This window comes from Cebidichthys violaceus, unplaced genomic scaffold (assembly GCF_023349555.1).
Source record: "Cebidichthys violaceus isolate CVI_PGR_0920_01 unplaced genomic scaffold, fCebVio1.0.p SCAF_66, whole genome shotgun sequence".
In the NCBI taxonomy this organism is placed as follows: Eukaryota; Metazoa; Chordata; class Actinopteri; order Perciformes; family Stichaeidae; genus Cebidichthys; species Cebidichthys violaceus.
In genome coordinates, this window is record NW_027176883.1 from 444,403 (window position 1) to 456,662 (window position 12,260).

Genomic DNA, 12,260 nt, shown 5'->3' on the forward strand with positions numbered 1-12,260 from the left:
GAAAGTGCAAGCCCTAAAAAGACAAAGTCCACTTCTGTGAGTCCTAGGAGGGCTAGCTCTAAAAATACCAAAAACATTTCCGTGCGTCCTCGGTGGATTAGTTCAACTACAGATGGGGCTAGCCCTAAAAGTACTAAAGCCACTTCCCTGAGTCCTAAGATGACTAGTTCGAGTAGAGATGGTGCTATTCCTAAAAAAGCTAAATCTGTTTGTCAAAAGACGTCAAGTTTAAGTAAAAATGGTACTAGCACTAAAGTGTCTATTGATGAATCATCTTCTTTCTGCCGTAGGAGGTGTACCTTACCTAAAAATGGTTCTAGCAGCATCATGAATAAACGTGAATCCAATTCCATCAGTCCTAGGTATAGCGTAACTACAGACAGTGCTAGCAATAAAAACGCTACGGGTGAAACGGGTTCCCCAAGTGTCCGGTGGCCTACATTGGCTAAAGATTGTGTCAGTTCTAGAAAGACAAGGGAGTCCACTCCTGTTAAGAAACCCAGGTTGATTCAAGATGGTACTGGTCCTAAACAGAAATTAATAGTGGTGGATGCTAAGAAGCTGGCTAAAGCGGCAAAAGCCAAAACAATAGCTAAAATGAAAAATCATAGTCAATCAAATTTGCTGAATGGAGCAAAAACAGGCCAGTTAGCAGAGAGCCGTGCTAGTTGTGAGGCTGTGAGAAAATGTACAGCTAAAGCGGTTTGGACTCCTCCGAGATTTTCAGCCAGTAAAGCACCTCTGACAGGGAGTAAGAAAGAGCCATTATCACCAATATTGCCCGATCATACGTTAGTTTTCCCCGCCAGTGTTTCTCTCCTCCCCATACCTGTCAAAGCACCACCTGTTGTATCACCATTACAGCCTTTGTCAGTCATCGGTAGGCGACTTCTTAAGAACCAGTGTGGCGAGTGCGGCCGTGTCCTCAGCAGCGTTGCCGCCCTGGAAAGCCACGTTAGTCTCCACGCAGGTCGGCGACCTTTCTCGTGCACGCTCTGCGGGAAGAGGTTCCCAGACTCGAAAGGTCTGAAACGGCATGGCAGGGTGCACCGCAATGGTAGGATCCACATCTGTCAGCAGTGCGGTAAGGGCTTTGTCTACCGTTTCGGCCTCACCAAACACCTCCAGATGGTGCACAGGAAGATTAAACCTTTCATCTGCCAGATTTGCAACAAGGGGTTCTTCACGAAACGAGACGTGGAAGCCCACATACGGATGCACACGGGAGAGAAACCATTCCATTGCAACCTTTGCGAAAAGAAATTTGCGAGGAGGGTAGAACTAAATGTGCATTTAAGGTGGCATAATGGGGAGAAGAGACACTGGTGCCCATTCTGTGGGAAAGGATTTTTAGACTTCAATAACCTGAAAAGACACAAGTATATCCACACGGGAGAGAAACCTCATTCCTGCCCCCACTGTCCCAAGAGCTTCACACAGTCAGGCCACCTGAAGAAGCATGTAAAAAATGTACATAAGGTTCTATGAACGATGGATATGCAAGATGCCACCCTGTTCCAGTGAGAATGTCGACGTATTTAAGGACGGAGATATAAACGTCTTGTAACGTGAGAATGCTTTTTGTGAAAAGAATCTGATTCTGATTACATTTGTTTTTTTTGTTTTTTTTGTTATGTAATGTGTTTGTGAAACAAACGCAAGTAGAGAATTGATGGGGTTTTTTCACGATGTGCTTATCAAAGGGGGTTTTGTTTTTTGTTTTATGAAGACTCGAATGATTAGTTTTGTCATTTTAGGAAATAAGCGTTTTTGTTTTCTTTCCGAGAGTTTGATGAGAAGATCAGTATCTCGTATGGAACAGGAGCGGGGAGGAGATTTGGCTTAGTGTGAAGATTGGATGCAGCACCTCTAAAAAATTTGGTTTAAATTGTAAAAAGCATGCAGATACTAAAACGTCTTTGAAAGGGCTTTGGAGGCCTTGGATAAAGCCAGGCTTGCTGGTTCCCTCCGCTCCCAATTTCTATGCTATGCTAAGCTAATTGTCTCTGTGCTCAGAGTGATAAGTCTCACGGCTGTGCTTCAAATGAACAAATCTATTTTTTTAATATTTCTTTCTTTGGGACACTGTAAGATCATTGCATAGTAGAGAACAGTAGAGACGTGAATGAAGATTTCTGACAATGTCTTCAACTTTGGTCGGTTGTTCAGAATACACGTGTAAAAGTAGCGTTTTCCTCAATAGTTGCGCATTTCAACAAATAATTTCTAGTTCGTGGATTGAACAAGTGATATCAAAAGTTTTTGTTTCCGTAATTGAAAAAAATGTAAAAGTTAATCTGACGCTAACCTCAATATAGCCTTTATGATGTTTTGGATATGGGTTATAGTGCAAACATCTGCATGTAGAACTGACACAGTTTTACTGTCACAATTTTAGGATGACCCCAGCAGATGTGTTAAAAACTCTTGCTGTTGTGATATCACTTGAATTTGTATTGTTTTTTTAATTTAATACAACAACCAAGCTCTTAATGGTAGCATGTTCCTGTTATCAAAAAATGTTTTGATCACCTCCTGTCACCTTAATCCCCAGAAAGTCAATGAATGTAACCACACAGTGGGATTAACACAAAACTTTCACTTAACTTCATACCGTTTTAAATGTTGGCTTCAGTTGATCCGTTCACGTCTTTACTTCAAGTTTCACGGCTTTAGTGGTCAGCTGTGATGTTTAAAGAGCTGAGCACAAGTCTGCGGTTAAACTCAACCTTTTTCTTATATTGTCAGTGTGTCTAACATTCTGCTGTATTACCAGAGACAGATTCAACGTCATTGCTTTGGTAAGTCCTGTTTCCATCTTGTTTTTCCTTTTTCTAAAAGCACTACCAACATTTAAACCATTTTTAGACATCAACCCATGTAAGAATTTGTAAATATCCTGTTTATTTTGTTGCTATCAACATTTTTTTTGAGATGTATATTTTCTTGGTCTTTGACATTTGAGAAAACAGGTAATAAATGGAGACGCGTCAAACTGATCCCCTTCTGTGTACTTTTATGTCAGGAAACTTGTATTATTGTTTGAAATTTAGGTCTACCTATTCATTTTCTTTAGTCAGAACATTTCCATTTCAGAAAAATAATATTATTTGAAAACCTAATGAATGAAAGAATATTCTTTACGCAATGCATTGTTGAGGATAAACCTTATTTTGAGGACAAGTGCAGCCATTTATTCTAATACTTGGGAAGTTTTTTTTCAAATTTTTGACTAAAGCTAACACTTGCTATACAGCTGTGATTAGTTGTTTTTTTTTATTGGTGTAGAATAATAACCTGCAGTTAGTGTGTTCAGGCGTACTGTGCTTATTCCGTCTTGTGAAGGGCTCACTGTATGAGTTGAATTAAAACAATCCAATGCACTCTAGGTTAATATTAAAATGCCTTTATTTTTACATTTTACATGAGTATTCACTACGGTCGTTTCTCCCGAAGTTACATCAAACGCATTTCTTCCCCCGTTATAGTGCAGTGGAGGTGAATGGAATGCTGATGAATGAAGAAATCAAATTGGAACGGAACATATTTTATTATTTAGAGAAGGTCCATCTGCCCATTTCCTTTTGACTATTATTGATTTGTTGGAAAAATATCATCAAAACCCACCATATCATGCCATCTGTATACTATGCACTACACAAAAAATATTTTACCCTGAAAAGAGAGCCTTAATAAATGCTTATTCCATAAAAATCTGTCCATCAAAGATAACTGAGGAATGTTTGTTTTGTCCACAGTATACGCGTTTAAAAAGGGTCATAAATCTTGCTTCATGATCAGATTTTCTGCGCCAGATGCGATTTTTACCGCAAAACTAACCCGTTGCAAACACTAGAAAAATATTTAACCATACAACCAAATGTTTTCATAAGCATACATTCATCATCTGTTTCCTTATCAGTGCTTACCTTTATTCAAGCAGGATATCTGAGCGTTAGATAACCATCACCAGATTTAAATAATCAATAAATCAGACTGGTAAACGGTTTATCCACTACCTGATGCAGAGTAAAGTCAACCTAACTTAAGCCCTTCAAAACCTTGTTACAAAGGCAGACACCAGCAGGCACAACCACAGTGGCAGCGACACGGTTAGGGCAGGAGGGCCTGCAGAGGGTACAATGGAGTGATAGCACTTGCCCGCATTTCCAACTTTATCTACAGCTACAAACTCAACGATCTGCGAGCAGCAGGACGCTGTGTAGTTGGCCTGAATGATGGGATCACTCAGCAAGGTGGTTGTGAAGTTTCCACTGCCCTGGCGCAGGAAAACGCGCTCTACTCCGGTACCATTTCCGTCCGTAATGGTGGCCGCCAGCTCCCACTGGAAAGGTTCACACTGAGACACATCTTGAGGGCAATCATCAGCCAGCACTTGAACCACTTCACACAAGGGCTGAACAAAATCTGTAATCTGGACCGGGAACAAGAAAAGAAAGATAGAAAAATATCTTAAACTGTATTAACCACAGAGCTTATTTCAGGCATCTATCCAACAAATCCATTGAAAACAAAAAAGGGAACCAGAAGATGGATAATGCCGACTCATTCCTGGGTTTCTGGACTCAATCCTGCAGCACTCTATTTATTAGTTTATTTCACTGTTTTCATCTGTGTAATCCAACAGGTGTCTGGTTACCTTGTTAACAACAGAGAATCTCAAAACAACGTAGTTGGAGTCGACTCCACTGGACGACTTGGCTTCCAGAGTCAGAGTGACGTCAGTGCCTGATGCTGTGTCGGCAGGTGGCGTGATGGTTATGGTAGAATAAGCATATTGTCCAGTTGTCAAGGTGAGTCTGTCAAGAGAAAATAGAAAAATACACTTTGTGATTAAAGGAGCTATTGCTGTGAATAATCCAGGCATTTGATTTTGATTTAAATATTAAAAGTTGAAATCCACGCTAGAGGAAGTTCAAACTCAGCGTACTTTCTAACCTCCACACAGCTGACCAGTTTCAATGTAAAGTGGGTGTGAATGTCGGATTGTTGATTTTGGAAAGTTACAAAAATTGTTGGACACAGCGCCCCCTGATCTGAGCAGTTGTAACAGAGCACACTGCTGCCTTTTAAGCCTTGACTGTGGCCTTTACTCCAACTAGTGGGTGGGGTTGCACAAGGTTACTCCACTCGGATGTAACTTTGCCCCAAACTTCAGGCAGCAGGAATGGGTACTCTAGATTTAGAGATGTGTCAGTGCCATTTAGGATAGAAGAATATTGTTTAGCTGCTTCTCCTCACTTGGCTGGGTTAAGCTTTTGTCGTTTCTGGCGCTGATGGAGTATTGACCACCAGAGCCCTTGGTCATGACACTGAAGGAGAGATCGAAGGTTTTTCCTGGCTCCATACTGCTGTCCACCACAGCCTAAATGTCAAATGGAAGTGAAAGAATAAAAAACAAAACAGGTGAAGAAGAGTGATATTGTTCTTACATACTACAAAAGTGTTTATATTCATTCATCTTAGTTTGAATAAAACAAAACCTGCGTGTGTGTGTACACAGGATGTGAACAGGAAGTGAAGAGACGAACCTTGATGTTCACTTTGGAAATAGACATCTGGGTGGTAGACTGTCTCTGAAATTCACTGCCTGACACTTTATCAGTTCCTTTAAGGATGACCACAAACTCCCCCTCAGGGACGCCGTCAACAGTCACCAGAATGTCTCCGTTGCCCATGTCAGTTGTTGTGCTGTTTCTAACTGTCTCAGGACCAGACACAGTTACTAGGGCAACGTCTCCTATGGTCACCGAGGACGGACCTTTCCTACCCATTACTGAGAGCATCAGAGTGGCCGGCTGGCCTGTGTTTCCAGAAGACAGAAGTACAGATGTAAGGTACATTAATTTTCATGGCAAAAAGTGACATTAGATGGTTTGGGGAATGGGGGGTGGAAGGATGCTTCATAAGCATCATAATCATAACCGTTTGATTGGGCCTAAAATGCTCAGAAAAGTCTTATTTTAAGCAATAATTGATTTTTGAAGCTTGTCAGTTATTTTTCACCACCAGATGATGCTATTCTTGCACAGAGACCACCCATTGTCACATGACACATCCTTAATGATTGGAGAAAAAAAAGTATAGAAATATAATTGCATTAAAAGATATAAACCTTCACTAGCAAGTATCCTAGAGTTCCTATAGAGACACTTAATTACACCATCATTGCTTTATTGAATGTATTGTACCTGCTTGTGGACGTCCAGTGAGTACTGCGTAGCCTGGATGAGGTCCCCCGAAGCTTTCCACAAAGTCATAGATAAAGGTAACGGTACTCTGGCCTTAAAACACAAGCACAGACTTACAGTAAATACAGATAACAATTTAAAAAAAAAAACAGAATTATGTTTGACCAACAACTGTGTAATAATTTGTGTTAAATTATTTTGACATTAGAAGCTGAATTAATTTCCGTAGACCAAAAAGTTGTGGAAAACAATATGAAATATTCCACTGATTTAAAAAAAAAAAAAAAAAAAAGTAAATACAATCTGGGTCAGTGCAAATACGGGAGATTACCTGAAAGGAATAGTTCGTAATTTTTGCAAATACTTTTATTTGCTTTCTTGCCAAATGTTGGATGAGAAGATTAATACTTTGTCTGTTCAGTAGATATGAAGCTAACATCTGATTAGCTTAGCACAGCGACTAGAAAGAGGGAGAAACAGCTATCTTAGCTCTGTCCAAAGGTAACAAAAGCTTGTTTTTTTTGATCTTCACAAAAAGTAAAGTGTAAAAATCATAATTTGTTGTTTTACTGGGGCTGGCAAGCATGACTATTGTGTCATAGCGAGCAGTAACTTCCTAAAGTCTCCGCTGGTCGCCCTGCACACACAGGGTTACTATTGTGGAACAGAGCCAAGCTAGCTGTTCATATAATTTCCAGTCTTTATGCTAAGCTAAGCTAACAAGCTGCTTGTTGTAGCCTTATATTTACCAGATAGATATAAGAGTGGTGTAGAACATCTCATCTAACTCTCCGGCAACAAAGCAAATAAGCCTATCTCTCTCAATGTTGAACTATTCCTTTAATTTACAAATTAAGCGTGTTTGCAAGAAGACACAATTTCAACAGCACATCTGTACACAAACGGCATGTGTAATGAAGTATCTGACCTGTGACTTTAAGAGTGTATGGCTGGTTGGAAATTATGTTAATCTGCCAGGTCCCTGATTTGTTGTCAGCGTGGAGACAAATTCTCCACAGATTGCCCACTGTGCGTATGGTCCCCAGTTTACCGCTGGCCTCATTGTGGTTCTGGCTCACACCTGGGAATTGATGTCATGCATTCGTTATTCATGAATATGTATCACAATCATATTCTCAGCAGGACAAAAAAGGAAATCCAATGATTGTCAAGTATTTACATTGTCTTAAACCGGTGCAAACACTGCAAATCGGAATGGTTTGTTACCTGCAGGGTTGGTCAGCGTGAAAGTAATGGATTGTCCTGTGATGTAGATGGTGATATTTTTCAGAGATCCATCCAACATGAAGGGAAATGTCTCCTGCCCAGGGTTCCTTGCTCGCTGAAGAACTGTCACCTGAGAGAGATGGGGGAAAAAATAGAAGAGCCAGATGATTTGTCACTTTTGTACCAACCACTGAAGGCTACATGCTACAGATAGTACAGAATATACTATTAGAACTGCATAGTTTTACCAGAGCTGAAGTGGAGGTGTCAAGGATGACGTCTGTGGCCTGAGGCAACTGACTCTTAGACACCTGGATGGCCTGGCCTCCAGAGGCCAAAGCCAGGTCCTTGTAGTCTTCAAAGGAGCTAGCACGGAGGGAACGACGGCGCCTGCTACTGGGCCCAGTCATAAAGAATGACACCTGTGGAAATCATTAAATGTGGAGGTTACACCCCCCAGCCTTTCAAGTTAAATTCACTTAAGTAAACTGAATGAACACAGAGCATCTTTGGGCGTCAGTCAGTATTTACCGTTGACTTGGAGCTCCTGATGAGAGAAACAATAGTGTCCTTGAGGGCAATGTCTTTGGCTATAGCATCAGTAAAAACATAGATGTGGGAGGAGTCAGGAGCACCGGTGAGAGCCAACTGGGGAAATAAAACAATGGCCGCGTCAGTTCCTTCTGTATCGCCACAGTATTCAAGGGGTTCATGAAAAATATCTGGAACATCAACAGCTACCCAAGTTATTCAAGATTATAGTAGAAGTACCTGAAGTCCTGACAGGCACAACTCAGGGGTATCACCACCTCCGCTAGCTATGAGCTTAGAGATTTCTCTTTTCATCATATCGGGGTCTGTTGTCCTGATCAGAGGTCCAAAATCTACATATAAAGCACAGAAAAGGGGCTAAGTGCCAAGACTAACCTGTGGCTCAAGGTATTTTTTGATTGTTAACTATAGTGGTACAACTACATGGCCAAGCGTTACATATACTGCATAACATTCTATGGCATTATCAAACCACCAGGGGTCTAAGACAACTAATGCTTTTCTAGATTATCACTAAGGTAGAAGAGTTCATACGAGGGTCATTGAATGGCACCAGAATGTACTCGGATGGCTCGTCCTGCGTTCCTTTTTTGCTGTCAATTATTTCATAAACGACCTCCCTGGCCTCCGTGATGTCATCTGACATGCTGCCAGTGGTGTCAATAACAAAACACACGACGGATGAGCGAGCAATCCCCATCATTCTGTGAGAAAGAGAGAGAGAGAGAGAGAGAGAGAGTGGAGGATTAAAGGTCAGGTAAACCGAATCACCGAATCTGGACGGTGAAATCATTAAGTAAAACTTTGAGAGTCTAGATCAATTTGAGATGGAGATATCTGAACGTCATACCTCAGAAAGTCATTGTCCCCAGCAGCTAACCGGATGTCCTCAAGCAGCTGGAGGCTGGCCTCTGTGGCTGCATTCACTGCAGCGTTGTGGAGGGCCACGTTGTCCGAGCGGCGCTCATCTTTGCTGATGCCTCCGCGAGGTTCTGCTGTGCTAGTCAGGTCAGCTGCACCTCCATGGCTACATTTACCTGGCGAAGAGCAGAAGGGACAGGCGGTTGAACTGGGACATGGTTCAAATTGCTATTCATTGTGGACTTGTGCCTGTCATGTACTCAAGTGTGCAAATTATTTCCCTCCCGCTGGAGCTTCCGACTGCAGGTCGAAGGCTGCAGCGAAAGCCGTATCTGGGTCTGTCTGCGATGGAGGAGGCCCCACTGGCGTCTGGACTGAAGGACTTTCTGGTAAACTTGTATGATTTTGTCTGATTTTGCGCTGAATCCCACCAAGTAGCACAGATCACAAGCATTAAGAATAACTATAGAAATAGATAATCATCTGGCAGATGGTCTTGTTTACTTTTGTAGGTCATATAGATGCATCATTATGGAATTGACCAGAAATCCCAACCAGTTAAAAGATCCTCACTGTAACCTGTTTAGTCATTAGGAAGTGAAATATTCTTCTTTTTTTATATTAATAATTAATATATATTTATAATATTTACATATTCAACTAGTTTATTCCCTCCTTGAGGGTAGCTAAAACGTGATGCACAGGTGGTAACAATATTTGAATATGGTTTGGAGACATGTTTTTCACTGATACCTTTGGGCTTGGCACCTGAGAAGATTCCCATATAGCCTGATGTGAGTTTCTTTTCTTTCAGGATGTTGGGCAGGATGGAATTGGGACACTTTCCACTGGCACAGTCACTGCAGGTGGCAGTGTTGACATCTACACAAACAAAAAGGTACAAAAGATCATCAATTAGTCATCTTTGGGTTGACCTCTGCTCTATGGTATATGTAAGAACAGTGATAGGAATGCTAAACAACACACTCTGCTCTTTGGCCTGTAGATATGCTCCCAGGTGGAGTTTTAGCCACAAAAATATGGATATAGTCTACTTCAGAGGTAGCCAACACGGTGCCCGCGAGCACCTGGTCACCCGCAGGGACCACATGAGTCGCACGCAAGGCTTGTTCTAAAAATAGCACTAGTCACCATGGAGCTTCGTCTAAAAATTTGATTTGCTGTTCTTTTTTTTAATCAAAAACGCTTGCATTAATGTCGATTTTAAAATGACAATATTTGTTGTCGTAAGAGAGTTGGGTACCCGGAGGGGCACGGCGGACAGCCAGGACGGGGTCGCCGCACCGCACTAGCTTTTCAGGTTACGAATGGCGGGAGCTTCCCGTTGGTGCTGGACGTGCGCCGCGAGCGCACCTCGTCGTCAGGTCCGTACTACTCAGTACCGTTGAAGTAGCTCTCAGTTTCAAAAAGGTTGGTGACCCCTGGTCTACTTTATGACATGTTACCCAACCCACAGAAATATTTGCATAGTAATGTGTATGACACACACACACACACACACCTGCCAGGTTTTCCAGAGGAAGGTCTGGGCGTATGAGGTTGATGTACGCCTCGGTGTATCCCAGCTCCACCCAGTTACTGTGGCTGTAGAAGTCCTGACAGTGAATGGAAAGACACACATTAACACTTTTCTACGTACACATTGACAGAGTTATGGTTTCTCTTTTTAGTCCTTCCTCGCTCACTCTGCCTCGTCTAACCTAATCATTCTGTCATTCAATCTATACTGTATGTCTGTCTGTTACTCCATTTCGCCCTTTAAGCTTTCTATACCCAGCAGTTTCTTACCTGTAGTGTATGAAGGACTCTGCCCAGTGTTTCCCTGGCAGTCTGGAAGTTCTCCTTACGAATGTTAGCCTTAATGGCCACGATGCCCTCCATGATTAGGCTACGTCCCTCCAGAAAGGCCTCTGAGTTGAAGTGGTGTGGAGCACTAAAAGAGTTTTTCACAAGTAATAACTGTAAGAGCAAATCGCACAAAATTCCATATTTCATTGCCCTGTCATAACAGTTGTTTTGATATTTCTCCAACCTGTTGACAAAGTCACGGTCTACCAGTCCGTTCTGGGTGTAGATCTCTTGAAGAGCAGAGTGAAACTTGGCACCAGACACTTCTCCTGTTGCTGTGGGACCTAGGCATGCCTGGACCAGCTCCCCAGGAGACGAACCCTGCAGCCAGAGGTCAAAGGCCAGAGTTTACAGTGTGGAGCTCCAGAGTGAAGCACTTTTTGTCACAAAGGATACAATTAAGTATTTAAAAACAAGTCTTAGAGCTCTATTTTCTTGCAAAACGCAAAGCTAGCGCTAAGGCAAAGTGATTGGGGAAGATTCTTATAGGACCAGTGTGTAGGATCCAGCAATGTGGTTGCAGATTGCAACCAACTAAAACTTCTCCCTTTTGCCAGTAAGCATGTAGAACTACCGAGGCCAACGCAACATTGCGAATGGTAAAGTGTTTGGTATCTAAAGCCTGTGTTTGGTTTGTCTGTTATGGGCTACTGTGGAAACATGGCGGTGCAACATACAGTACACACTTTGTTAACAGGACCCGCTCTGTATGTAGATATAAGAAGATTGGAAGATTTATCTGCTGGAGACTATGAAAGTCTGTACCAAATTGCATGGCCATTCCTTAGATAGTTCTTGAAATATTTCAGCACAAAAGTGGTGGACCAACAGTCCAGTAGACCAACATTACCATCCATTGAATGAGCCTATGACTGCTGTTCTACATAAAATAACTCTCATAAGCAACTCTCACTCTCAGCTTCAATATTGTTAAAATGCAAAAGGCAGAATATATAGGGGCACAGTAGAGTGGAAATTTACCCAGTGTATGTGTTTTAACATGCAAATGTGTTGAAATGAAGTTGAACGTGAGTATGTTTGCGTGTGCTTATGTTTCTTATCTTCCATCGTACCGTGGGTTTGAACTCATGACCAGCTGTTTCGGCCACCGCCCGACACGTCTCTGTCACTTTTTGCAGTAGAGCCGTCCCAGTAATGCTGACATGAGTGGACGCCCCACCCCCGATGGGAACAAAGGCCACTATTGGCCCTGATAGGACCAAAGCCAGCAGGGTAATGCCCAGCAATGAAGTCATGATCAATCTACAGGAAGGGAGAAAATGATTAGATATCAGTTATCAGGCTGGTTAAATTAAATGATACATGACAAAAAAAGGACTGTTAATTCAAGTGATTCAACTGCTGTGTGTTCTGACTTTGGATGCTTGTATTGACAAATGTTGCTGAACGATATATTAGAAGACACGTTAGAATCGGACTATTGAAATCTACTTCTGTAGAACAAAAAGAAAGGAAAATGCTCGAGAACCGAGTCATATAAGGGATTATGTACTATGTAAAGGAGATGGCGAGATGAAA

The 12,260-nt window shown here is 41.9% G+C and overlaps 1 protein-coding gene across 1 annotated transcript; it reads right to left on the bottom strand.

The window, feature by feature from the left end:
• Window positions 1–3,390: 3,390 nt before the first annotated feature.
• On the bottom strand, window positions 3,391–11,984 carry vwa11 (von Willebrand factor A domain containing 11). Its single transcript, XM_068734680.1, has 17 exons — window positions 11,795–11,984; window positions 10,906–11,042; window positions 10,662–10,806; window positions 10,375–10,468; window positions 9,606–9,734; window positions 8,842–9,028; window positions 8,526–8,695; window positions 8,211–8,323; window positions 7,971–8,087; window positions 7,688–7,861; window positions 7,440–7,569; window positions 7,141–7,293; window positions 6,213–6,305; window positions 5,553–5,824; window positions 5,253–5,386; window positions 4,661–4,820; window positions 3,391–4,435 (listed from the first exon to the last, which is right to left on the bottom strand). Exons 1-17 carry the CDS (start codon window positions 11,975–11,977, stop codon window positions 4,055–4,057), a joined length of 2,772 nt encoding a protein of 923 aa, XP_068590781.1. The 5' UTR covers window positions 11,978–11,984; the 3' UTR covers window positions 3,391–4,054.
• Window positions 11,985–12,260: the final 276 nt, after the last annotated feature.

What these genes read in the sequence shown, in the direction of transcription:
- vwa11 (XM_068734680.1), bottom strand. Translation starts at nt 11,977, where the DNA reads ATGACTTCATTGCTGGGCATTACCCTGCTGGCTTTGGTCCTATCAGGG. An exon ending in GGTGCCATTCAATGACCCTC is followed by an intron (nt 8,324 to 8,525) that starts GTATGAACTCTT and finishes CTTTATATGTAG; the next exon opens with ATTTTGGACCTCTGATCAGG. An exon ending in ACACCTCCACTTCAGCTCTG is followed by an intron (nt 7,570 to 7,687) that starts GTAAAACTATGC and finishes CATCTCTCTCAG; the next exon opens with GTGACAGTTCTTCAGCGAGC.